Below are 26,577 nucleotides of genomic sequence, written 5' to 3'. Positions count from 1 at the left end.
ACTGTTTTCCTAGGCATGTAAATAGATGATTGATGTGTCAAATTTCTCTGTCGCATGCTAAGCAGGAACCGAGGATTTTGATCAATACTAGTTGGTCTACTAAACTATTCCGAACTCAGTAACTGGGTCTTTCTAGGTGGGGTTAGTCCACCAAGGACATCAATGGTTGTGGGTCCTGATGGAATATTTATAATGAAGCTCAAGCATATAGGTAAGATGGGAATAAAATGCCTGACTGACACTCTCAATTTGTCCATCTTAACCAATCAAAGACATTCGATACGGTCAATCTCACCGCACTTTTCAACGACGTCATCGAGTCGTATCTCATCAATTCTACTAAAGGGAGGTCGAAGGGTTCTGTTGAATATCCCTAACCCAGATCCCTCTGGACACACCTAATCCCAGTCGCAAAGTTCCTGGATCTGGATATTCAACAGAACTAAGCAGGCGAAAGATAGAACACAATACACTGCTATACCAAAAACAACAACGAAAGGGGTGTTGTTGTTATATAAGAGTGTGTTGTACACCGAGGCGGCAGCCCTTGCCGATAAAGGACTCCGTCGGGTCAATACGGTACCTACAACCGGCTGCCATGGGATTATTGTGGATTGCGAACTACACATACTGCCGAGAGTCGTATGAAGAGTTTAAAAACACGAAGCCCCATAGGGTTCAATAGTCTAAGCACTACCATTATTATATGCCGAACTCTGCTATATCCTGGCAAGGGCGAGTGGTATCGATGGCTCTTGCGGAATATTTCAAGAGTCGCAATATGAAAATCTCGCCCACAAAATAGTCGGGGACACTTTTCACCGACTGAACGAATGAGGCCACAAAAGTGCTCAAGGTAATTATCGATGGAAAAATAATTCCCACAGTGAAAACCCAAAAAAAAGTAAAAAGGCGTTAAGTTCGGCCGGGCCGAACTTTGGATACCCACCACCTCGGATATATAAATACCGTATGCCCCATAGCAGCTATATCAATATATGTTCCGATTTAGACCAAATACTAATAAGTAAAAGTTATTGTTCAATTGTATATAACAAAATATTGGTCTTTTTAGAAGTTATATTTAAAAATAAACCGATATGAACTATATACGACACGGATGTCGAAAAGCATAATATAAATCAGTGTGTCAAATTTCAGTGCAATCGGAGTAAAAATGTGCCTTTTATGAGGCCAAGACTTTAAATCGAGAGATCGGTCTATATGACAGCTATATGCAAATCTTGATCGATCTAGACCAAATTGCAGAAATATGTGGAGGGGCTTAACATAACTCTTTGTTCCAAATTTCGGCATCATCGGACAATAAATGCGTTTTTTATGGCTCCAAAATCTAAAACCGAGAGATCGGTCTATATGGCAGCTATATCCAAATCTGGATCGATCTAAGCCAAATTGACGGAGAATGTTGAAGGGCCTAACACAACTCACTGTCCCAAATTTCCGCAAAATCGGATAATAAATGTGGCTTTTATGGGCCTAAGTCCCTAAATTGGAGGATAGGTCTATATGGAAGCTATATCCAAATCTGAACCGATCTGAGCCATATTGACGGAAGATGTCGAAGGGTCTAAGACAACTCACTGTCCCGAATTTCAGCAAAATCGGATAATAAATGTGGCTTTTATGGGCCTAAGACCCTAAATCGGAGGATAGGTCTATATGGAAGCTATATCCAAATCTGAACCGATCTGAGCCATATTGACGGAAGATGTCGAAGGGTCTAAGACAACTCACTGTCCCAAATTTCAGCAAAATCGGAAAATAAATGTGGCTTTTATGGGCCTAAGACCCTATATTGGAGGATCGGTCTATATGGCAGCTATATCCAAATCTGAAACGATCTGAGCCATATTGACGGAAGATGTCGAGAGGTCTAAGACAACTCACTGTCTTAAATTTCAGCAAAATCGGACAATAAATGTGGCTTTTATTGGCCTAAGATCCTAAATCGGCGGATAGATCTATATGGGGCTATATCAAGATATAGTCCGATATAGCCCATCTTCGAACTTAACCTGCTTATGGACAACAAAAGAATCTGTGCAAAGTTTCAGCTCAATATCTCTATTTTTGAAGACTGTAGCGTGATTTCAACAGACAGACGGACGGACATGTCTAGATCGTCTTAGATTTTTACGCTGATCAAGAATATATATACTTTATAGGGTCGGAAATGGATATTTCGATGTGTTGCAAACGGAATGACAAAATGAATATACCCCTATCCGTCGATGGTGGGTATAAAAATTTAGGTGCGGCACTTGATCTCAGCCTATGCCACTGAAGTCTGTATTAAGGCAAAAAACAAGAACAAGGTCCTCAAATTTTTGGCAGGGAGCATTCCGTAAGTGCAGCCAGCCAAGGAAACCCTATTAACAAGGGCGATTGTCCAACCTGTGATGAATTACACTGCTCCCAATATGAGTCTTTTGTTATAGCCGAGTCCGACCGGCGTGCCGCAGTGCAACGCCTCTTTGGAGAGAAGAAAGTATCTCACAAATGTTGCCAGCTTTAGGAGGGGGTAACCACCGCTGAAAAAATTTTCCTATGTTCTCGCCAGTATTCGAATTCAGCGTCATAGACGAACATGCTAACCTCTGCGCTACGGTGGCCTCCAATGTCAGAACCTAAGAAACATTTTGTTGTTGTTGTAACCACATTTCTATGTGGAGGTGACGATCCTCGACAAGCTCCATGGGTGAGCAAGTTCGTTCCGGTCCATAGGACCGATCGGCGCGGGAATGTTCCGATCAGACAGTGACCTGTAATGGCAGACACAATGACTGAGACGTCTGTTCCAGCCAGCGACAGCAATTCAGTAGACCTCTAGGCCACATAGTTTTGGCATGTTCACAATCCACACCTTGTGCCTATCTGATATTCGTTGCCTTTCGGGCGTGATTCTAAAGACGGTTGTATAGAGCAGCGACCTCGGAAGTACACTAAAACAGGAAAGACTAAGAGATGGTACGGTACAGGGACAACGAAGGTACCCTGATGACAGGAGAAACTCAGATATTGCATGTTGGTTACAATGTCCAGGAAAGTACACTGTTGGCGGCGATTATGGAATAACCACGAACGTACGGTTGTACGGTGCAGCGTGATGCCCTAGTAATCTGTCAAAATATCATCTAGGCGAATAGACCGCGATCCTTAAAATTGAGGATCATTATGAACTTCTGTCTAAACAATTTCTTCTAAGCTACCCCCAGAGAAATTACTCCAACTTCCACTGAGCAGGAACCCCCACCTAGGCATAATAAGGAGAATTTTTTAATATTTAAGAACGAAATTCGTCAACCCCTCGCTGATTTTTAGATGAGTCGTATTGGTTGAAAGACTTTCTTTGAGAGGAAATATTAGGAAAAGTTGTATGGTCGAATACTTGATTGGTTTTTTCCCATTAGACAACAGTTTCGATTACATAGACACCCAAAACTATTTCGTTGGAGTTAAAGAAACTTACTTTTTTACTTGATCCGATTTCATTTCTATCGACTGCTTCAGTTTAGCTTGCTGTGTTTCCTCCATCACCCTGGTGGCATTACGTTGTGCCTCCAAGCGATGGATTTTATCCTGTAATGACTGTAACTCGAACTCTAATTTGGCTCTAAACAGAGGAGGATCGCCCTAAAAATAGAAAAAACAAAATCAGAATGAAAATAACAAATTTTTTTACCCCAACTAACTTACCTTGTTTGATGATGATCCAAAGCCTGAACCATTAGAGGACGCAGACAAATGAGGAAGACTGCCGCTGGTGCCATTGGCAGAGCTTTTAATAAGAGTTCTAGGAGCTGGCGCTGGTTTCTTATTCAGTTTGGGTGAATTCTGCAAAGAGCTGGGCAATCTTAAGTTCAACTTAAGATTATGAACATTTTTATTGGTTCTACTCGCCACCGGTGATTGAGATGCAGGGGAGTTGCCTTTTTCACGAGCTTTCGGTTGATAACGACTACTTTCCTCTATAGCTTGCATTTCAATTTGTAACTTTTCCCCAAATGTCCTAAGCAGTTCATCATATTCCGTTTGCCGATTGGGTATGAATTTGCTTTGAGCTTGTGGCTCGGCTTTTTGTGAAAATATGCCACTAAAACTTTGCTCCTTTTTGGGCGACATACAAGTGGTGCGTATTTTGGTGCGAGGACTTTGAGGCACATATTTACCCACCACCACATTCTCATAAGACTCACCGCCATGCTCTGAGCCATGATGCTGCTGTTGCCCATTAATCTCTACACGTTTGGGTCCTAGAACACGAACATTTTCGTAACCACTAGAGCTGTGGCTGACATCATTGTTATCGGCTGAAGAGGAGACATTTGAAAAACTACCATCGAATGATCTCTGGGACTCATGCTGGAAAGGAGATTTTCTTTCACGCGGCAAAGAGCCATTGGTGATAATGCGATTCTGAACAATGGGCGAAGAGGTCATTGAATTGCCTGCTCCACCTCCTCCGCCTGCTGTTGCTACTACATTGGGATTATTTTGATTTTGCCTATCGGTGTATTCAGTGCAGATCTTAAGCATATCATCCAAATGATGCTGCTCATCATTGCTTATGTTATGATGATATTCCAGATCCTTGCGTTCATCCAAAAGATTACGTATGGACAAGGGGGTACTGTTATTGTTGTTGTTGTGGACTGGACTTGAGTTAGTGTTCATTTCATTGTTAATACTGTTCATGGGAAATATTTGCAGATTACCCAATTTGGGATAACGATCGTAGGCATTCAAAGCCTGGCGTTGGCTATCCGCATTGTTCTTCTTCTCAGTCTGCAAAGGCATGGGAACATTATCATAGATATTGTTGTTATTGGTTTTGATCTGTCTCAAATTGCTTTGGGCATGGTTGATATTCTTTTCATTCCGCTGGGATTCTGCCATCATATTTTTGGCAAATCTGTTATACTTCTGACCCAATACATCTTCTGCCGGCAGATTGACGGTAACCAAATCGGCTGTAAACACCTTGGGACATTGGAGGCCATTTATATCGATGGGAGCCAATTTGCAATAGGACTTGCTTGAGTTGTTGGTCTGACGAGCTGCCGCTGGCTGTATGGTGGTTTCATAAAATGATTCGATTTCTCCGCCGCTTATGCTATCGGAACTTTTGCCGGAATTTCTTTGCATGCTGCCGCCACTACCACCACCACCTCCACCTTGGCTGAAATCAATTTGTGGCATGGAAATTCTTTCACTCGATCCCATGGCTGTGCGTATCTGTTTGGCTTCGGCGGGATTATTGAAACGCAGATAATACGATTTTCCTATGGTTATCATGGCACCTTGGGTAAGATTGGTATCTTCCATAATTTTAGTACCATCAATCAAGATGCGAGCATCACGTTCGGGTACCAAGGTGACCTCGTTCTCTTCGCTGCGATAGATGGTACAGTGTAGGGGACGAACACCGCTGCCGTTCAAGGAAATATTACAACGTAAAGAGGAGCCCACCGTGGTGTCACCTATGAAGCACAATAAACAATAGTCAAACATTTTAAATTATTCAAAATTCTGTCTTATCTCTGAACTAAACTGTAACAAATGCAAAAGGTTCCCCCTAAAAACGAAGCTTTAGAACATTTCCAAAAATTCTTAAGTCTCAAAACACATGTCATCTGCCATCGAGATTGACTATTCTTATCAGTTTTTTTTTTTTTTTTGGTTTTATTCACAAACATCTACTTAGTGACATCATCTTCCAAAACTTAGCTTTCAAAGCATGTTTCAACGCAACGAGGACACGTGTCGCATCTGCCCCTTTCGCCTACGGATCAGTACTTGATGTCTATTCGTTTTGTAAGAGGCTCAAACATTTTTGCTACTTACCTATGGGTATATTGTGTATTGTCACCGCTGTGCTCAAACGTCCTCCGCCTAAACTCACCAGGTGTGGATCATTTGCCGCCACACAAAATGAGGGATCTTTTTTCGACAACGACATCTAAAAATAAAGATACAAAAAAAAAAGAAATTAGTATGGCATTTTTATTAAATTTACACTACTGCATTCCGCCGCTACATGACACCAAAAGAATTTTGTATATCATTTTTTTTTGTAAATGTGAATGACAATTTGAGTGAGTGCTGTTGGTATTGTTGTTTTTGGCATAGCTTTTCATGGATCAAACAAAAAGTATTTTTCGTTCTGCCCACTTCACAAAAGTGGTGGTTGGTAGTAAGTGTGTCATATTAGAAGTACTAACCATAAATCAGACAGAGGGAAATGTGAATATCGTTGAATTTGACACTTTTTTGTATTTTGATAAGAAGCCAATTTTGGGGTGAGTGCTTGAATAACCAAACACCCATATGAGCGAAGGAGTTGAGTTGGTGATATGACCTAAATTGGATAATAAATGTCTCTATAAAAAAAAACCACAACGGTTTTTTGGATTGGATTTTTTTTCTGGAAATTTTGATCGACTATTATATGGCATGGAAAATATTGACGAAATAGTTTCGCATCCCGTTTTGCAATTCGAGAAACAAAATTTTTCGAAATTATGTATGCATGTAAAAGGAACCGATCTGCTTAAATTACTCCCAAAGTGTTATACTCGTATGCATACTACCCTTGACGAACTGTTATACTATCCATGGCGAAGAAATATATTATCCTTGGCGAAAAATGTTATTACCCGTGGCAAAGTTTTACACCATCCATGGCAAAGTGTTATTCTACCATTTGCAAAGTTTTATACTGTTATACTACCCTTTGCAAAGTGTTACACTACCCTTGGAAAAGTGTAATACTAGACTTGGAAAAGTGTTAGTGTCGTTTTGCAACATATTATACTGTCATTTTGCAACGTGTAATACTGCTATACTTCCATTGGTAACCTATTATACCTTCTTGGTGAACTGTTATACTACCTTAGCAAAATGTTATACCCTTGGCGAAGAGTTTTATGTCCTTTGGCAAAGTGTTCTACTACTCTTAGCGAAATGTTTTACAACCCTTGTCAAATTGTTATACTGTTATACTATTTTTGGCGAATTGACGTTTTATACAGTTATCCTACCTTTGGCAAAGTGTTACACTGTTCTACTACCCTTGCCATTGTCATGCTGTTCTAATACCCTAAGCAAAGTGTTACACTGTTAAATACCCATGGCATAGTGTTATACTAATTAACTCTTGGTGAGATGTAATACTAAGAAAGTTATACTAAACTTAACGAATGCCTTTGGAAACGTGTTATACTGTTCTACTACCCTTGGTGACGTGTTATACGGTTCTGCTACTCTTGGTTACACGTTATACAGTTATACTACCCTTGACAAAGTGTTATATTACCTTAGAACCCTTGGCGAAGCATTATACTATTCCCGGCGAACTGTTATACTACCCTTGGCGTGGCGTTATACTACTTTTGCCGCACTGTTCTAATACCCTTGGCGAAAGGTTTTACTACCCTCGACAAAAAATGTCCGCCTATGACGCTGAACACCTGATTTCGAATCCTGGCGAGACCATTAGAAAAAAATTTCAGCAGTTGTTTCCCCCTCCTAATGCTGGCAACATTTGTGAGGTACTATGCCATGTAAAACTTTTCTCCAAAGAGGTGTCGCACTGCGGCACGCCGTCCGAACTCGGCTATAAAAAGAAGGCGCCTTACCATTGAGCTTAAACTTGAATCGGACTGCACTCATTGATATGTGAGAAGTTTGCCGCTGTTCCTTAGTGGAATGTTCATGGGCGAAATTTGTTGTTGTAAAGTGTTATGTTACCCTTGGCGACGTGTTATACAATTATTCCACCCTTAGGGAAGTGCTATATTATACTAAGCAAAGTGTTATACCACCCTTGGGGGAGTGTTATACTATCCTTGGCAAAGTGTTAAACAGTTTTCTACCATTGGCAAAATGTTAAACTTCGCTTTATATACTGCCTTTGGCAATATACTACCTTTGGCAAATTGTTAAACTGTTTTCTACCATTGGCAAAATATTAAACTTCGCATTGGCGAAGTGTAACACTAACTCTGGCGAAGTTTTATACCATTATACTATTTTGGTAAAGTACAGTCTTACTACCCAAGGAAAAGTATTATACTACCTTTGGAAAATGTTATATTGGCATGCCAGCTGTGGAAGTGTTATACTGTTATACGACCCTTGATAATGTGTAATACTGGACAAAGTGTTATACTGTTGTACTACCCATGGCGAAAAGTTATACTTTGCTTTGGCGAAGTGTTATACTAACCCTGGCGAAGTTTTGCACCGTTATACTACTTTGGTAAAGTACAGTCTTACTACCCATGGAAAAGTATTATACTACATTTGGAAAGTGTCATATTGACATGCCGGCTGTGGAAGTGTTATACTACCCTTGATAAAGTGTAATACTGAACAAAGTGTTATACTCCCGTATTACCCAAGGAAGAGTTATACTACTCTTGTTGAAGTGTTATACTACCTTAGTAAAGTTTCATATTGTAATAGTACGCTTGGAAAAGTGTTTTATTCTGTTTGGCAAATTGTCAAACTATTCTTGACAAAGTCCCAAACTAACACTGAAAAAGTATCATACTATCCTTGCATAACTCCTTACCTTGGTAAAACTCTTGGCAAAGTGATATACTGCCCTTTCCCCTTTGTCAAACTATCCATGACGAAGTAAAGGGTGATTTTTTTGAGGTTAGGATTTTCATGCATTAGTATTTGACAGATCACGTGGGATTTCAGACATGGTGTCAAAGAGAAAGATGCTCAGTATGCTTTGACATTTCATCATGAATAGACTTACTAACGAGCAACGCTTGCAAATCATTGAATTTTATTACCAAAATCAGTGTTCGGTTCGAAATGTGTTCATTCACCGTAACGTTGCGTCCAACAGCATCTTTGAAAAAATACGGTCCAATGATTCCACCAGCGTACAAACCACACCAAACAGTGCATTTTTCGGGATGCATGGGCAGTTCTTGAACGGCTTCTGGTTGCTCTTCACTCCAAATGCGGCAATTTTGCTTATTTACGTAGCCATTCAACCAGAAATGAGCCTCATCGCTGAACAAAATTTGTCAAAATTTGAACACATTTCGAACCGAACACTGATTTTGGTAATAAAATTCAATGATTTGCAAGCGTTGCTCGTTAGTAAGTCTATTCATGATGAAATGTCAAAGCATACTGAGCATCTTTCTCTTTGACACCATGTCTGAAATCCCACGTGATCTGTCAAATACTAATACATGAAAATCCTAACCTCAAAAAAATCACCCTTTATTATACAACCTCTGGCAAAGGGAAAAACTTTAAATTGTGTTATACTACCCTTGGTAAATTTTCATTCTACCCTCGGCAAAATGTTATACTACGCTTAGGAAAGAGTTATACCGGCCTTCAAAAAGGCTCAAAAATTAAATCCTGGCTACGTTTCTGCTACCAGGTACAAAAAAACACAACAAGAATTTCTAAAGCACATTGTTTGGTAACATTTACGCGATAAGAAATATCCATCACAAAATAGGTATTGAAATGTGCGAAAACAACAACAACAATATTTTGTTTTATTTATAGAATAACTATTATAGCAGATCACAATACAAAACCGTAATGGAGTTGTGTGAAAATGGATGGATTCCAATATAATTGTGTATCATGACATCGGAATAAATCCAAATAAATTGTAATCTGCTTATAATTCGTAAAAATTTGAGTTTAAATTATGTTACAACATTAAATTAAACTTGACATCCTTTTCAATATGTTCAATCATTTTAAACGTTTGACGTTAAATCAATTTATAAGTAAAGAAAATAGATGAAATAGTTGAAACCCCGAATAACATTTTTTATATATCAAGATTGAAAGGTATTGCCAGGTTAAAAAAATTTTGCAAGAATTTATCGCAAAGTCATGTACTTTTATCATAAAATTTCCTTTATGTTAAACGAATTATTTTTTTGCGTGTACTTTATAGGGTCGGAAATGGATATTTTCATGGAATGAAAAGGAATGACAAGATAAATATACTCAGACTTCGATGGTGGGTAGAAATTAAATTTAAATGTAGTTTTCTTCGGGCAACATGTGATTTTATAAAAAATGAATCTGCTCCACCCATACCATCTACGCCCACCTGGCCCAATTCGAAGGTTTATTTTGTTTATATCAATTGCAAAAATATGAATCTTTTTTTATTCGTTTACTGATAACTTTTTTTTGTTGCTATTAACCTTCTAAAAACAGTTTTTTGTCTACTTCAGACAATCTGTGGGTACATCTGTACTTCAAAGTTGAATGTTGTTGAGAAAAAAACAAAAAACGGAAACAGATGAAAGGCGCCCAAATAAATGTGTTTTCAAATACATCTGATATATGTTCGTATGTATGTTTGTATTACACGCAGGCCATCATATCTTGTGGAATTGAAGATTGAACACAAGACTTTAATGATTTTTGACAGATAAACTCCATTTAAACCACAAATGGCATATGTAGTATTTCTAACGGACATTGCCTCAAACTAAATTATAATTAATTTATAGTACATACATACATATATACATACATTCATGTGTCTTGTACTCCCACATAAACTTGTAGCATAGCTTTCTCTACATTCCTATCGGCCTAAGCTCCACGAAAAACAAAAACCTCAAAGCCAATGAAGTAAGACCCGCAGACTGTTTCAGCAAAAAAAAAATGTCTTAACAAGCTTGCCAGAAATACCACACAATAAATTAACAAAATAAAATAGATTCGTTAGATGTCATGATTATTCAATTAAAAATTAACAATACCAGTTTTAAAAAAACACGATCTCACACAAAAAAATAAAACGACATAAATAGCGAAAATTAATTTGCACAAAAAATTTGGCACTTGAATATATGAAATTTTAAATCAAATTTTGATAAAATTTTCATTGAAAATTGTCTCTGAAATGTATTATTGAGGATTTTTGCCATTGATTTGTGCTTACTCAAGCTTCATGAAAGAATTGCAGTGTCTTTATATGCAGTGGCTACGCCCAAGTTGCAAAGTATTCTCTACGTGATTTTGTTTTTTAATAGAGCTTTTGGAAAATGCAGCAAAGAACAAAATTAAAAATGCGTCACATTTTTAAAATGTCGAAATTAATTTCAATTGGTTTTTAATATAACTATTCATGTTAAGTCATTCTCATAAAGGGGAATGTCCACTACGCTTTACATAATAACATCTGAATGCGGCATACATATTTATTAAGGTGGGTAGACTTTATTTAGATATACGTAAAGGCGTTAGGTGTTAAGTTCAGCTGGGCCGAATCATATTGGGTTGCCCAAAAAGTAATTGCGGATTTTTTAAAAGAAAGCAAATGCACTTTTAATAAAACTTAGAATGAACTTTAATCAAATATACTTTTTTACACTTTTTTTCTAAAGCAAGCTAAAAGTAACAGCTGATAACTGACAGAAGAAAGAATGCAATTACAGAGTCACAAGCTGTGAAAAAATTTGTCAACGCCGACTATATGAAAAATCCGCAATTACTTTTCGGGCAACCCAATACATACCCTCTACCAGGGATCGCATTTGTCAAGTTCTTTGTACGGTGAAAACGGTAATGGAAGATAATAATAAGAAACCCCCATGTATTTTAATACCCTCCACCATAGGGACATTCTGTTTGTAACGCATCGAAATATTGTTCGTGTTGACATTCTAAGTCGATTGAGCCCTGTCCGTACGTCTGTCGAAAACACGATAACTTTTCAAGAAATTAAGCTAGGCACTTGAAATTTTGCATGAATACTTCTTATTAGTGCAGGTTGGTGGGTACTGTAAATGGGTTATATCGGCCTAAGTTTTGTTATATCTGCCATATTAACCGATCTTGGATCTTGACTTCTTGAGCCTCTAGAGAACGCAATTCTAATCCGATTTGTCTGATAATTTGCATGAGGTGTTTTGTTATTACTTTCAACAACTATGATGAGTGTGGTCAAAATCGGTTTTTAACCTGATATATCTTCCATATAAACCGATCTCGGAGCTTATCCTTGGCTGAATGTTTGCATAAAGTGTTTTGTTTTGACTTTCAACAAATGTGCCAGGTATGATCAAGCTGCCATATAAACGATCCCGAATCTAGACTTCGCTAGAGGGCCGCTAGAGGGCGCAATTATTGTTTGAATTGGCTGAAATTTTGCATGAGATGTTTTGTTATTACTTCCAACAACATTAAAAAATATTATCCCAATCGGTTCATAACCTGATCTCCCATCTCCCATATAAACCGATTTCCAACCTAAAACGGGATAGCCGCGAGCACCATACAGGCTGAAACATAGAGGTCCGAACTGTGTGGTGTTCATTGCTGTCAGGAGTAGCTTAGCTGCGGCTACCAGGCGCGTCCGCAGGTTGCGGATAGTGGAATGCTCAATACGGAGAAGCTGCAACGGCAGTCGGGGACAATCATTGGTATCTAGCGGAGAGTCTCAGTGAGAAGCCGAGCGGCACCGGCTTTTGCACAAATACTGAGTGCCTATATGAGGCCACCGTAGCGCAGCGGTTAGCCTGTCCGTCTATGACGCTGAACGCCTGGGTTCAATTCCTGGCGAGGCCACCATAAAAAAATTTTCAGCGGTGGTTATCCCCTCCTAATGCTGGCGACATTTATGAGGTACTATGCCATGTAAAAACTTATCCTCAAAAGAGGTATCGCACTGCGGCATGCCGTTCGGACTCGGCTATGAAAAGGAGGTCCCATATCATCTAGCTTATACTTGAATTGGACTGCACTCATTGATAGGTGAGAAGTTTGCCCCTGTTCCTTAATGGAATGTTCATGGGCAAAATTTACAAATTTACTGAGTGCCTATGATGCTCGATATGACAAGGCGGGTTATTGGCGCCTTTAAATATATAATGGCCACTCTGTTCCTGCGGCGATCGGTCCTTTGGACCAAAATGTGCTTGCTCACCTACAGGAGCTTGACAAGGATCGCCACCCCAACAAGAAAATGTGGCAACAACAACCGAGATCGGATCATGAATTCTTGAGCAGCAAGAGGGCTCAATCATAATCCGATTTGGCTGAAATTTGGTATGAAGTGTTTTGTTTTGATTTCCAACAACTGTCCCAAGTATGATACAAGTCGGTTCATAACCTGATATAGCTGTAAATAAACCGGTCTCGGATTTTGATTTCTTCAGCCTCTAAAAGGCGCAATTGTTATCCGATTTGAAATTTTGTACACCGACTTCTCCCAGGACCTTCAACGTACGTGCTTAATATGGTCTGAATCGGTCCATAACCTCATATGGCTTCCATATAAGCCTATCTACCGATGTAAATTCTTAAACCTCTCGAGGTTAATTCTTGAGCCTCTGGCAATTCTTACCCCACTTGGCTGTAAGTTTGCGTATAAAGCAATCTCCCGATTTTACTTCTTCAGAACCTATAGGGCGCAATTCTCAACCGATTTGGCTGAAATTTTGCATTAGGTGTTTTATTATTTCTTCCAATAACTGTCCAAATCGGTTCATAACGTGATATAGCTCCCATATAAACCGAACTTCTGATTATATTTTTGAGCCTCTAGATGGCGCAATTCATATTCGATTTGGCTGAAATTTTGAACAACGAATTCATCTATGACCTTAAACATACGTGGTTAATATGGTCATAATCGGTCTATAACTTGATATAGCTACCACATAAACAGTTCTCCCGAGTTTACTTCTTGAGCCAATTTAGGGCGCAATTCTTACCTGATTGCCAATAATTGAAATTGTGTGCTCGTCACTGATATACACATTCTCAAAACAATTTTTTCCCTTTTTTGACTGAGCAAAAAACAGTCAGTATGTTGAGCAGCTCGGTCGAGTGGATGCTAAATTCGAAAGCTGACAATTAAGGTAGATATTAAGTTAGTGCACTGTGGAAAGTTTTCACAAAACATTGTTTGCCTTATTGCAGAAATCCTCAAAAAAGCGTTTTTTTACGATAAAAAACATTTTTACAATAGAAAGACATATATGTTTTACTGCTAGCATCAATTTTTGTTAAACTGTGTTGTTTGCATAGTGTCATCATAATACAATAAAACTGGAAGAAATTTATTTACCAACAATTGTAATGAACGTCAATGAACGCAAATGCGATTAAATTTCGTTTTATCATGTCGGCCCAAGAAAAACGTTTCGTGTAAGCTTTTAATGAACGTCAAAGTTCCACTTAGTGAAGATTAGAAGACTACAAATGAAACAGTTTCCACAGATTTTTTTTCACTACTATTTTATATGGACGTTCACTGTAACAACTGAACTTTTAGATACCTTTAGGTACAAAATCTGCTGGTATGTCCTATGACAAAAATCATTAGCGCCAAAGACAAATGGCTGCCAGATACACGAAAACACAACAAGAATTTCTAAGGCACATACAGTGCTTGGTAATATTTACGCGATTAATAAATATCCATCCCAAAGAAGGTATTTAAATACGTGAAAACAACAACTACCATTAGTAAGTTTTGATTTATAGCATAACGAATACAGCAGATTATAATACAAAAACAAAATGGATTTGTGTGCATCATAACTAGAGTCCAGATTTTTATGCAAAATGGAAATGTTGACATCTATTATTTGGAAAATGTGATAGTTTGCATACATACGTGCGAAGTCGAAGTTCCGGAGTCATTTTATGTTTAAATTTCATTAAAAGATATCACCGCATTGATAAAATAAGAGATAGCAAATTTTCGATATTCCATAAAAATTCGGACTCTAATCATAACATCGCAATAAATCCAAATAGACTATGAAATAGTTTGAATTATCAAATGAGATCTGTTTATAATTGGTAAAAAATTGCGTTCGAATTATGTTACAATATGAAATTGAACATGACACCTCTTCCAATATGCACAAATATTTTAAAATTAATAAGTAAAAAGGCGTTAAGTTCGGCAGGGCCACCACCTCGGGTATATATGTAAACCGTTAAGTTCGGCCGGGCCACATATGTAAACCACCTTTACTCAAAATCCGGTGAAAAATGCATACCTTATGCCCCATAGCAGCTATATCGAAATATGTTCCGATTTGGACCAAATACTAAGAAGTACAAGTCATTGTTCAATTGTGTATAACAAAATATTGGTCTTTTTTGTAGCTATATCTAAAATACACAGATCTGAACCATATATGACACGGATGTCGAAAAGCCTAATACAAGTTACTGTGTCAAATTTCAGTGAAATCGGATTATAAATGCGCCTTTTATGGGGCCAAGACTTTAAATCGAGATATCGATCTATATGGCAGCTATATCCAAACTGGGCCGATTTGGCCCACTTTGTAGAACACTTTCGAAGAGCCTAACACAACTCATTGTCCCAAATTTCGTCGACATCGGACAATAAATGCGCCTTTTATGGGCCCAAAACCATAAATCGAGAGATCGGTCTATAAGGCTACTATATTAAAATCTGGACCGAACTCGGCCAAATTGAAGAAGAATGTCGAAGGTCCTAACACAACTCACTGTCGCAAATTTCGGCGAAATCGAACAATAAATGCGCCTTTTATGGGCCCAAAACCTTAAATCGAGAAATCGGTCTATATGGCAGCTATATTCAAATCTGGACCGATCTGAGCCAAATTGAAAAAGTATGTCTAAGGGCCTAACACAACTCACTGTCCCAAATTTCGACGACATCGGACAATAAATGCGTCTTTTATGGGCCCAAAACGTTAAATCGAGAGATCGGTCTATATGGCAGCTTTATTCAAATCTGGACTTATCTGTGCCAAATTGAAGACAAATGTTGAAGGGCCTTACACAACTCACTGTCCCAAATTTCGGCAAAATCGGATAATAAATGTGGCTTTTATAGGCCACATTTATTATCCGAATCGGCTGATCGGCCTATATGGCAGCTATATCCAAATCTGGACCGATCTGTGGCATATTGCAGAAGTGTGTCGAGGGTCGTAACACAACTCACTGTCCCAAATTTCGGATAATAAATGTGGCCCATAGGCCTAAGACCCTTGATATTGGTCGCAAATTCTTATAAGAATGTATTGCAAAAAACATGTACTTCATCGTAAACAAATCTAACGTTTTTCACAAAAGACTTTTACTTGTCGAAATTTTCATTTATGTTGCTTGTAGGCGCCCAAGATTTCAAAAAAGCATGCTTTCCACAGACGGCAGATCAAGAATATATATACTTTACGAAACGGAATCACAATATTTTACGAAACGGAATGAAAATATTTTTCAAAATTATTGCAAAATAAACAATGGCAAAACTCTGCCTTTTCGCGTGCCACCCTTTATTTGTTAGTTTTTTCCGACGGATACTATCAACCTATCATATAACACGATCTTCTTTACCTATTTATCAGCGTGAACTTCTGCATATCTTATGCGTTCAAAAGAAAATATCATTGGATAAAAAATCATTTTCCACCCACCCTAATGTATGTGCATCATACAATCGGTTATTACTAATTGACCCAGTAAGTAAATATGCATACAAATTGCTTGCCACTGTCAAAGAGTTTTTCTATTGAAATGGTTTTTATTAAGCGCTTTTAATTGAAGTAATTGACTGAGTGCCCGATGCTGTATGTATATACCCTAGACATATTTAAATCTGTACACAAATTGTAAGGATTTTTTAAATTTTCAAAGTTCTAAATTTAACACTAACTTGTTATTGACGATCATGACATTCAATGTAGAGCAGGTTTTTTCAACAAATCAGTCACAAGCAGAGCGATAAAATAAAATTTCGTATTGAAATTGCAAACAAAAAATTTAATTTGTTTTTGTATGACTGTGATTATGTCATGTGGAATTAAGTGAATGTTTTCAATTAAAGAAACCTCGTTAATTTTTGAGAAAGTATATTTCAAAGTATAGAGGCTTTATCAAATTATTCATAATAAATTACAAGTTAAAGGGTATTAAGTTCGGCCGGGCCAAACTTTGAATGTCCACCATATCGGACATATATGTAAATATTAACCACCTTTCCTCAAAACACATGTAAAATGAATCCATAGCAGTTATATAAAATATACAATAATTCGATCAGGAACAATCTGGGCCAGTATGTTTCAAGAATTCCAAAACAACCCACTTTTCCATATTTCACCAAAATCGCGTGATAAACGGGTTTTATGTGGTTTATCATTGAGCTTAAATTTGTATCGAACAGCACTCATTTTGATATGTGAGATGTTTGTCCCTGTTCCATAATGGAATGTTCATGGGTAAATTTGCAAGTGTGTTTTGGACCTAAATCGGAAATCCGTCTGTCTATAGGTCGGCTATATTCAAATATGATCTGATCTGCACCGTATTCAGGATAAGGGATCTTATGCACTGCCTTAGATTTCATCAAAATCGGGTAATAAATACACCATTTGGGTAATAAATACGTCTTCAACCGCAGATCATAATCATATTCGAGATGGAAGTCGAGGGGCATAACACAACTCACTATGAGACATTTCAGCGAAATTGGCTATTGGCCAGAAGCTTAACAAAACTCACTGCGCTCAATTTCAGATAAATTGGGCAATAAATTGGAGTTTTATGGGACGGCAAAGACCTTGAAATGAGAAATCGATGTATATTGCAGCTATATCCAATAATGGTATAATCTACACTATGCTAAGCAAGGATGCTGTGGGGCTTAATAAAACTCATTATCCCATATTTCAGTGAAATTGGATGATAAATGTGTATTTTATGGGGCCAAGACATAATCGAGGGACATTCAAATATGATCCGATCTAGAATTAACTCGGCACCAATTTCGAATGCAGCTTTCAGTACCAAATTTCATTGATATCAGAAAACAAATCTAATATGCTTCACGATGGGGGCAGCGTATTTAAGGCGAAGGTCTTTGCGGCTTCGAAAGAAACGGAGAAAATGGTGACGGCGCTGAAGGGTTTGGCGTTCGGCCATATGAGGTCGAAATTGGTTAGACGATGCTCAAGCTTCTTCAAACCATGGGAAAGGCTGACAGAATTTGCCAGCTCCTTGGCCATCAAGGTGTTTCAGGGAACGAAGCGGCCGACAGATTACCAGAAATGGATCGAGGTTGCCGCAGAACTTGCTACGGAATCAGTGGGCGCTTCACTGTGCGAGCTTCTTGGTGTGCTCACCCACCTTCTAAAAAGATTGTGCGAATAAGACGTCTCACAATAGAAAGGGAAAAAGATTAGTAGAAATAAGTCTACCATTTATAAACGGAAAAAGATATTTATATGTGGTGTAGTTATGTGCAAAATTTCAGGTCCCTAAAGGCACATTGGTAGACCTTCAAAGAAATAAGTCTACCATTTATGAAACGAAAAATATATTTATATGTGGTGTTATCCAAACTATGTGCAAAATTTCAGGTCCCTAGAAGGCACATTGGTAGACCTTTAAAGTTTATCACCTTGGCCCCATAAAAGTTTGTTTGGGTTCCCAAAAGCGCATTTATGGTACTATTTTAAAAATTTTTTTATGCTGAAAAGTGCGTGAATACCTCTACGAATGCTTTTATGCGGAATATATCTCATAGAAATACGATTAACAAAACTTATTTTTTGAAATTATCGCAGAAGCTGGTATGAGACTCCATAAAAGTATATACGTATATTCTTGATCGCCAAGACATTATAGGTCGATTTAACCATGTCCGCCCGTCTGCCTATATGAACTTTCTATTAGTTTAGGTTGTTTGGGATTGTAAATGGGTAATTTCGGTCCATGTTTGATATAGCTCTTATATAAACCGATCGACCTTGTGCCTCTAGAGAACGCTATTCTTACCCGATTTGGCTGACGTGTGACGTTTTCTACAACATTCAACAGATGTGCCAAGTATGGTCCGAATTGGTCGAAAACATGATATAGGTCCCATATAAACCGATGTCCCGATTATACTTCTTGAGCCTCGAGAAAGCGAAATTCTAACTCGATTTGACTAAAAATTGGCACAATGCATTCTTTTATGACCTCCAACATATGTGTCGAGTATGAGCCTATAGAGGGCACAGTTCTAGTCTGATTGGGCTTAAATTTTTATACAAAAACTTCTACTATGGTCTCCAACATCCAAACCAAGTATGGTCCGAATCGGTCCAAAACCTGATATAGCTCCACTTGCTTAGAAATTCTTATTAATTTTATAGAGATGTGCAGGCGAGTGATTCTTCGCCCACGCACGGTCACGAGACAAAAAAATTTATTCACGCACGATATTTTTAAATCGACTCACGTTCACGCACGACTCACGAGAAAAATCATGATTCACGGAAAACTTGCGAAACACGATTGAAATAATAATTTTCCATCAAGCGAATAATAACATTTTTTTTGCCAACATCTGCGAAAAAAATTAGTAATTAGTAAAAATTAGTAATTTTCTTATAGTAAGGAAAATGGCGAAAAGAATGATGTTGGCAACACTTGAAACCATTATGGCTACCATTGCCGGCATTATTTTTGTTCGTTTTATCGGTTTAAATGGTTAGTTTTTCTTTATTTTTTTCCCAAAAAAATATACAGGTCGGAAAAAAGGGGTTTGGTGTATGGAAACAAAAACGAAACAACTAAAAATGTTAGCCAGATTTCCGAAAGCAGAATAGAATACCAACCTCAAGTCGTGATTTTCTTATGTGTCGTAATATCTCGAGGTTCGTAATTTTCTCGTGAGTCGTGATATGCGTTTTGAGTCATGATTCACGCTCACGCACGATCATGTGATTAGATTTGGATCTCATCTCATTATCTCACGCGTGGCACGACTAGTCACGTGCACACCTCTTGCATAAATGCTTTTAATTTTTCTCTTGCATTTACTTTCAGGGCGAGAACAATGCACCTTAGATCTCCAAGTGATGCGGCTAGTTACCAGGATTGCTAGTCGCGTGCCGTCCAAGCTCAAAATCTTGGTGAGAACATTAGAAACTAATTTTTAGCGGTGGTTTTCCCCTCCTAATGTTGGGGATATTTGGGAGGTACATAGAAGTCATGTAAAAACTTCTCCTCAAACAGGTGTCGCAATACGGTATGCCGCACTGTGGGCGAAATGACCGATCTAACGCCACAAAACTCAATTTTCAAGTTTTTTGAAATCGGCGAAATTGTACCTCAATCGATCACAAACATTCAATTCTACTTTAGGTGTGTTCGCGTACTTATCCAGTAATAATTTGCCAGTAAAAAATTTGCAGAAGAGGAAGAACAACTTTTAATCTCTTTTGTTAATTGTTTGAACAAAACAGATGGTTTTCCAAAAACAGCTGTTCGATGTTGCAAATATATGCTAGGAAAAAAACATCCAGTAGACATTTGCAAGCTCTCAATTACCAAACACTCACAATATGCTTTTTATTTGAAAACAGCTGAATTTCATAAAACAGCTGTTCGATGCTGCAAATTTCTGCTGGGGAAAAAACTTCCGAGTAGAAATTTCCAAGCTCTCAACTACCAAACACTCAAAACTGTGCTTGCTCTTACGCACTCTCCCGCTCCCTTCTGCTGGCAAATAAAGTACGCGAATGACTTACAGTAACAATTTGTGTACATTTGCACATATTTTTGAGTACGCGAACACACATAGAGTAAACGCTGTTCTTACTCTCCCGCAAATTTTTACTGGAAAAGTACGCGAACAGACCTAATATCAAGATGGCCAAGAATATATGAATTTTATATGGTCGTAGATCAATATTTCGCGGTGTTGCAAACGGAATGACTAGACTTGTATACTCCCCATCCTACGATAGTATGCATGAAACCAACTTTAAAAATATTAAAAAATTCCACTTTCACAAAAATAAAAAAAAAGTAAGGAAGGGCAAATTTCGGGCGGTGCCGACTGTATAATACCCAAAACTACCCTATAAGTACATTGTGGGAGCTATATCCAATGCTGAACCAATTTTTATGGACATTGGCGATCAAGTATTTGATCATATTTGATCTCCTAGGTCCATATGTTCAAACTGTAATAACTACGGTTGACAAATAACTACATTTTTGCAAATTACCCAAAATCTGACGTTCATATATATGGGAGCTATATCAAATTCTGAACCGATTTCAAGCAAACTTCTCAGTCGTCGAGGAAAGCGTGGTGCAAAATTTTGGCTAGATTGGTCAAATAATGCGCTTACAACGGCTCTTGGTCAAATAATGCGCTTACAACGGCTCTTGGTGTGATAATCTGGCGATATAACTGACAGAAGAACGAATGCAATTACAGAGTCACAAACTGTGAAAAAATTTGTCAACGCCCACTATATGAAAAATCCGCAATTACTTTTTGGGCAACCCAATAAATATAAATCTAAACCGATTTCTACGATATAATATATATATAATATCGAGAGTCATAAGAAAATTCTTCCTGCCGAATTTCAAGAGAATCGGTAAACAAAAGGCCATTTTATTGCAATATTACTGCAAATCAGACGAACATATATATGGGAGCTATATCTGAATTTAAACCGATTTCGAGCAAACTGTTCAGATACTGTCACAGTCGTCAAAGAAAGCATTGTACGAAGTTTTGGGAAGAGTGGTAAATAAATGCCCTTGCAGTGGCTCTAGGAGTAAAAATCGGGCGATATATATATATATATATATATATATATATATATATATATATATATATATATATATATATATATATATATATATATATATATATATATATATATATATATATATATATATATATATATATATATATATATATATATATTTGGTTTTTATTACAGCTGAATCTATTCTCAATCAAAACAAATAAAATTACCGTAAGCGACAAAAGTTTTGAGGCGCTAAATCGGTCGGCGCCGTTCGGACTCGGCTATGAAAAGGAGGCCCCTTATCATTAAGCTTAAAAAATTTTATCGGAAAGAAGTTGTCACTGGAATTTTCATGGGCAAATTTGCATTTAATTTTTGTCGCATGTTATTACTGTGTATATGCACCACCCTAAAAGAATCAAAAGGTGAAGATGTATTGAAGGTAATCCCCAGATTTGCAAAGAATTATAAAGGCGACATGCCATACCTCTTAATTCTATGGGATTATTCTAAATTCTGATTTCCCTTAATCTTACATTCATTCCACTGCTGAAAAGTTTGTTCTTTATGTGATTTTCAGAACCCCAAATAACATTTGGCCCTTTGGATGGAAGGAATATCACATACAACTCACCTTAATAGCTATGGCTATGGGCTGGCTGGGATATGTCTTCCTCTTTTCCGATTTTGTAAACTTTAGTTGCACAATCAACGCACAAGATTTATGGGATGGAACATAAAACACGATCACAGCTATAGCTGACTAACTGGCTAAATGGGTTGATGATGTTGTTGCTGTTGTTGCTGTTGATGAAGATGATGATGATGATGATGGTCTTTGTACTCTTGATAATGTTCGGGATGGTTTATTTTAAAAAAAAATTGCTGACATTAACTTTATATATTTCTTTTTTTTCATGTTCACGCGAAACACTGCCACCAACAACAACAACACCAGCAGCAGCAATTAGAGAAGTCACAAAGAAACGCTACTCATCTTCTGGTATGAAGAATTTTTTTAAAACTTTAAATGAATTTTATTCATGGAAATGGCTATGATGATGAAGAATAGTGGCTGGTAAGTAATTATAATACAAACAACTGTTCCATTTCACAATGACACCATACAAGACAACAACCATAACAAAAGCACACACAATTGGAATGGTAACAATAAAATTTCCACCTCCACTGACTTCTAGACTGAAATGTTTTCTAAAAATGAATTCATTGCTACTAGACACCATCGACTTCTAGTTACATTTTCTTTTTTTTTTGCTTTTTTCAAATTCACAAAGTAACAGTTTGTTGTCGCCGGAACACTGACTGCACAATCTAGACTTCCAAACGCCTCCAACAGCACCACCGTTTGCTGTTCATTCCTGTGTTACTGCCACCAAAACTATTTAAAATATTTGTTTAGACTTTAGGCTTCGTTTTGCTCCGTTGCATTTGTGTAACTCAAACGAGGTTCGCGTTTAAACTTGAAATGGAATTCATGACGTAAACCAACGGGCGGAAGGCTGGCTAACTGACTGACTGACTGGATGGCGAACAGCTGAATGACACCAACCATATTAAGAAAGAAAACGATCACTCATTTTTCCACGGTTAGAAAGAGAGAGAGAGAGCGCATGGAACGAACCATGTAAAGGAAAATTCCACTTTAAGCCCTTGGCTTGCTCAGGCTACAAATGACAGATGACGATGATGTTGAAGAAGGGACACTCACTACACCACTAAGATGATAAATTGCCATAAAAAATTAGGGAAATCTATTTCGTAGTATTCGTCATCCAAATAATTTCTCGAAGAACTTCATATCGTTAGTAAAACGCGACTGAAAAGAGCTAAAGACCTTTTTGATGGAATTTCAAGAAAAAAGGTTGCACAGGCGCATAATAAAAAAAGGTGAAATATTCAACCCTTATTTTATAAACGTGCATATGCAAGTAATCAACAAACACCACCACGTTAACCCTCCTCCTTCTCATCCTTGTGCTCACAGGCAACTAGTTCCATTTAGGGAAAAAAGAAGGTCATTGAACATTGAGCCACTGAGATACTGCAAATAATAATAACAACAACAACAGCTATGTAACACAACAACAACAACAGCAGCTATGTAACACAAGAACAACAACATTTGTAATAGATAATAAAAATACACTGACTGCTCATTCACATGTAGCCTCGTAACAGCATCGTATCGAGCACATCACATACTGCATGAGATGCAGTTGTTTGAGAAGAGGAGGTACCTATTTAGGAACATTCATTTCTGTCCGTCCGTCTGTCTATCCATCTGTCTATGTTTTCATGTGTATCCCCAACGCGTACCGACATTTGGCAAAAGGAAATGCTGCGTACAATTTTCTTGAAATTTGCAAAAAATACACAATTTGAAAACTCCTGCACATATGTGAGTAACCATTGAAGACAAGAAAGCAAGCACCCCTCGACAAATCATTTCACACACACACACACACTCTCACACGCATGCCAGCATAAATACGAGGGTTAACTGCATGGGTTACAATAGGTAACGAAAAATGATTTTGCCAAGTTTTTCCATCAATAATTTAGTTTTGGGTTGGCCTTTTGGATGGTTTCGCACACACGTGGCCACCACACACCCGCCACTTTCATGAAATTAGGAAGAAATTGCTTTTAGTGGGGTGGTTATAGGCTGTTAAACAATTCAAAATTCTTAAGGGGGTTAATATGTGAGGTCGATAAATCTTCTTGCACCAGCATCCCCCAAATAAAAGCAAGATATTTTGCCAAGTCTTATATATTTGTAAATTGTTTACTTAAATCAAATAATACCTGCAAAGCAAGATACACAGCTTGTCACGCCTTTTGTCATTATACCGAAATGACAGGCAGTAAACCACAAGGAAGGCAGAGTAAAATAAGTAAAAAGGCGTTAAGTTCGGCCGGGCCGAACTTTGGATAGCCACCACCTCGGGTACATATGTAAACCACCTTTCGTCAAAATCCGGTGCAAAACTCATACCTTATGTCCCATAGCAGAAATATGTGGAGGGGCTTAACTTAACTCTTTGTCCCAAATTTCGGCAACATCGAACAATAAATGCGCTTTTTATGGCCCCAAAACCTAAAACCGAGAGATCGGTCTATATGGCAGCTATATCCAAATCTGGACCGATCAGTGCGATAATGCAGAAGTATGTCAAGGGGCTCAACTTAACTCACTGTCCCAAATTTCGGCGACATCGGACGATAAATGCGTGTTTTATGGGCCTAAGACCCCAAATCGGAGGATCGGTCTATATGGCAGCTATAACCAAATCTGGACCGATCTGAGCCAAATTCACGGAGGACATCGGAGGGCCTAAGACAACGCACTGTCTCAAATTTCAGCAAAATCGGATAATAAATGTAGCTTTTATGGGCCTATGACCCTAAATCGGAGGATCGGTCTATATGGCAGCTATATCCAAATGTGAACCGATCTGAGCCAAATTGACGGAGGATGTCGAAGTGCCTAACACAACTCACTGTCCCAAATTTCAGCAAAATCAGATAATAAATGTGGCTTTTATAGGCCTAAGAAATTGGCCGATCGGTCTTTATGGGGGCTATATCAAGATATAGTCCGATATAGCCCATCTTCGAACTTAACCTGCTAATGGACAAAAAAAAGAATCTGTGCAAAGTTCCAGCTCAATAACTCTATTTTTAAAGGCTGTAGCGTGATTTCAACAGACAGACGGACAGACGGACGGACATGTCTAGATCGTCTTAGATTTTTACGCTGATCAAGAATATATATACTTTATAGGGTCGGAAATGGATATTTCGATGTGTTGCTAACGGAATGACAAAATGAATATACCCCCATCCTTCGGTGGTGGGTATAAAAATTTGTCAATCGAACATTTTTTCGAGTTTATTCAGCAAGAACTGCTATGATATGTGGTAAATGGTTATCACACCGCTGTACCGATGTCCAAATCCGCAAAATGCAAAAAATTCTTTTGCCTATATTTTCTAAGTCCTTTTCTTTTAAGATTTGAAATCACATGAGGTTCCTATTACCATATTGAGGTTTGATAAGAATGTGCATTCAAACATCGATGTTCAAGATTTGCCAGAAATAAGGCAAAGAAATTGTATCTTTGCGTTTTGGAACACCCTAAATGCTATATTTCACCTAGGCAATCTCTTGGCAGACGGTTTGTTGTACCCAGTATATGGTTTGTTGTACTTGGTATATGATGGGGGATATACTAATCTAGTCATACCGTTTGAAAACTTGTACAGATGCTTCTTATTGATGAACATCGGATATGGGCCATATCGGTTCAGATTTGAATATGCTTTCAAACAAAATGGTCCTTCGACTTAATTTTGTGGGCTCCTAGAAGTCACAATTTTTATTCGATTTGCATGAAATTTTTTCACGGGGTGTTTTTATGACTTCCTACATACATGGAACGTATATATTTGCAGGTATTGTTGTGCTACGACTTCTAATAATCGTGCTATGTACGATCCGTATCGGTATATAACCTGATATGGAACTTGAAAACTGCAGTTGGTATCAAATGTTGATGAAGTTTTCCACTTAGAAGTTTATTATGACTTTCAACATTCATGGTAAGTGTGGTCCAAATCAGTCTATACCCTTATAATGCTCCCATAAAACCCGAACTCTCAGTTAGCCTTCTGTTATTGTTTTAAGCACTGAGGCGGCAGCCCTTGCCGATGAAGGTCGTTGCGGTCCAGGAGACAAAGTTTGGTAACGCCTGCAGCTTTTACATACTTATTTACTTAAATTGGCTATGACTTTAGCCGAACGTTGTTGTTTACTGTTTTTGTTGTAGCCATATGACTATATGTGTAAGTGGCGATCCTCGTCTAGTTCTATGGGTGCAAAAGCTCATTCCGGTCCAAAGGACCGATCGCCGCGGGAACATGATGGCAACTAGCATATCCGAGGGGGGTGGCA

General features: G+C 38.0%; 1 protein-coding gene across 3 annotated transcripts in view; it reads right to left on the bottom strand.

Moving 5' to 3' along the window:
- The window catches only part of LOC106084158 (pleckstrin homology-like domain family B member 1), an 81,464-nt gene that overhangs the window by 44,560 nt on the left and 10,327 nt on the right, over positions 1–26,577 (bottom strand). Inside the window, exons 1-4 of one of the 3 annotated variants that reach the window (XM_013247661.2) lie at positions 22,861–23,121; positions 5,869–5,983; positions 3,721–5,504; positions 3,494–3,657 (exon numbers count right to left, since the gene is read on the bottom strand). In XM_013247661.2, the coding sequence (XP_013103115.2) occupies positions 3,494–3,657; positions 3,721–5,504; positions 5,869–5,983 (2,063 nt within the window). In that variant the 5' untranslated portion in view covers positions 22,861–23,121. Of the gene's footprint in view, positions 1–3,493; positions 3,658–3,720; positions 5,505–5,868; positions 5,984–22,233; positions 22,595–22,860; positions 23,122–26,577 lie in introns of those variants that run through there. The other 2 variants (XM_013247662.2, XM_013247660.2) reach the window with 2 other exon arrangements.

Source organism: Stomoxys calcitrans, chromosome 2 (assembly GCF_963082655.1).
Source record: "Stomoxys calcitrans chromosome 2, idStoCalc2.1, whole genome shotgun sequence".
Taxonomy (NCBI): Eukaryota; Metazoa; Arthropoda; class Insecta; order Diptera; family Muscidae; genus Stomoxys; species Stomoxys calcitrans.
The sequence above is the reverse complement of the archived record's forward strand: the minus strand, read 5'-3'. Positions and strand labels throughout refer to the sequence as shown.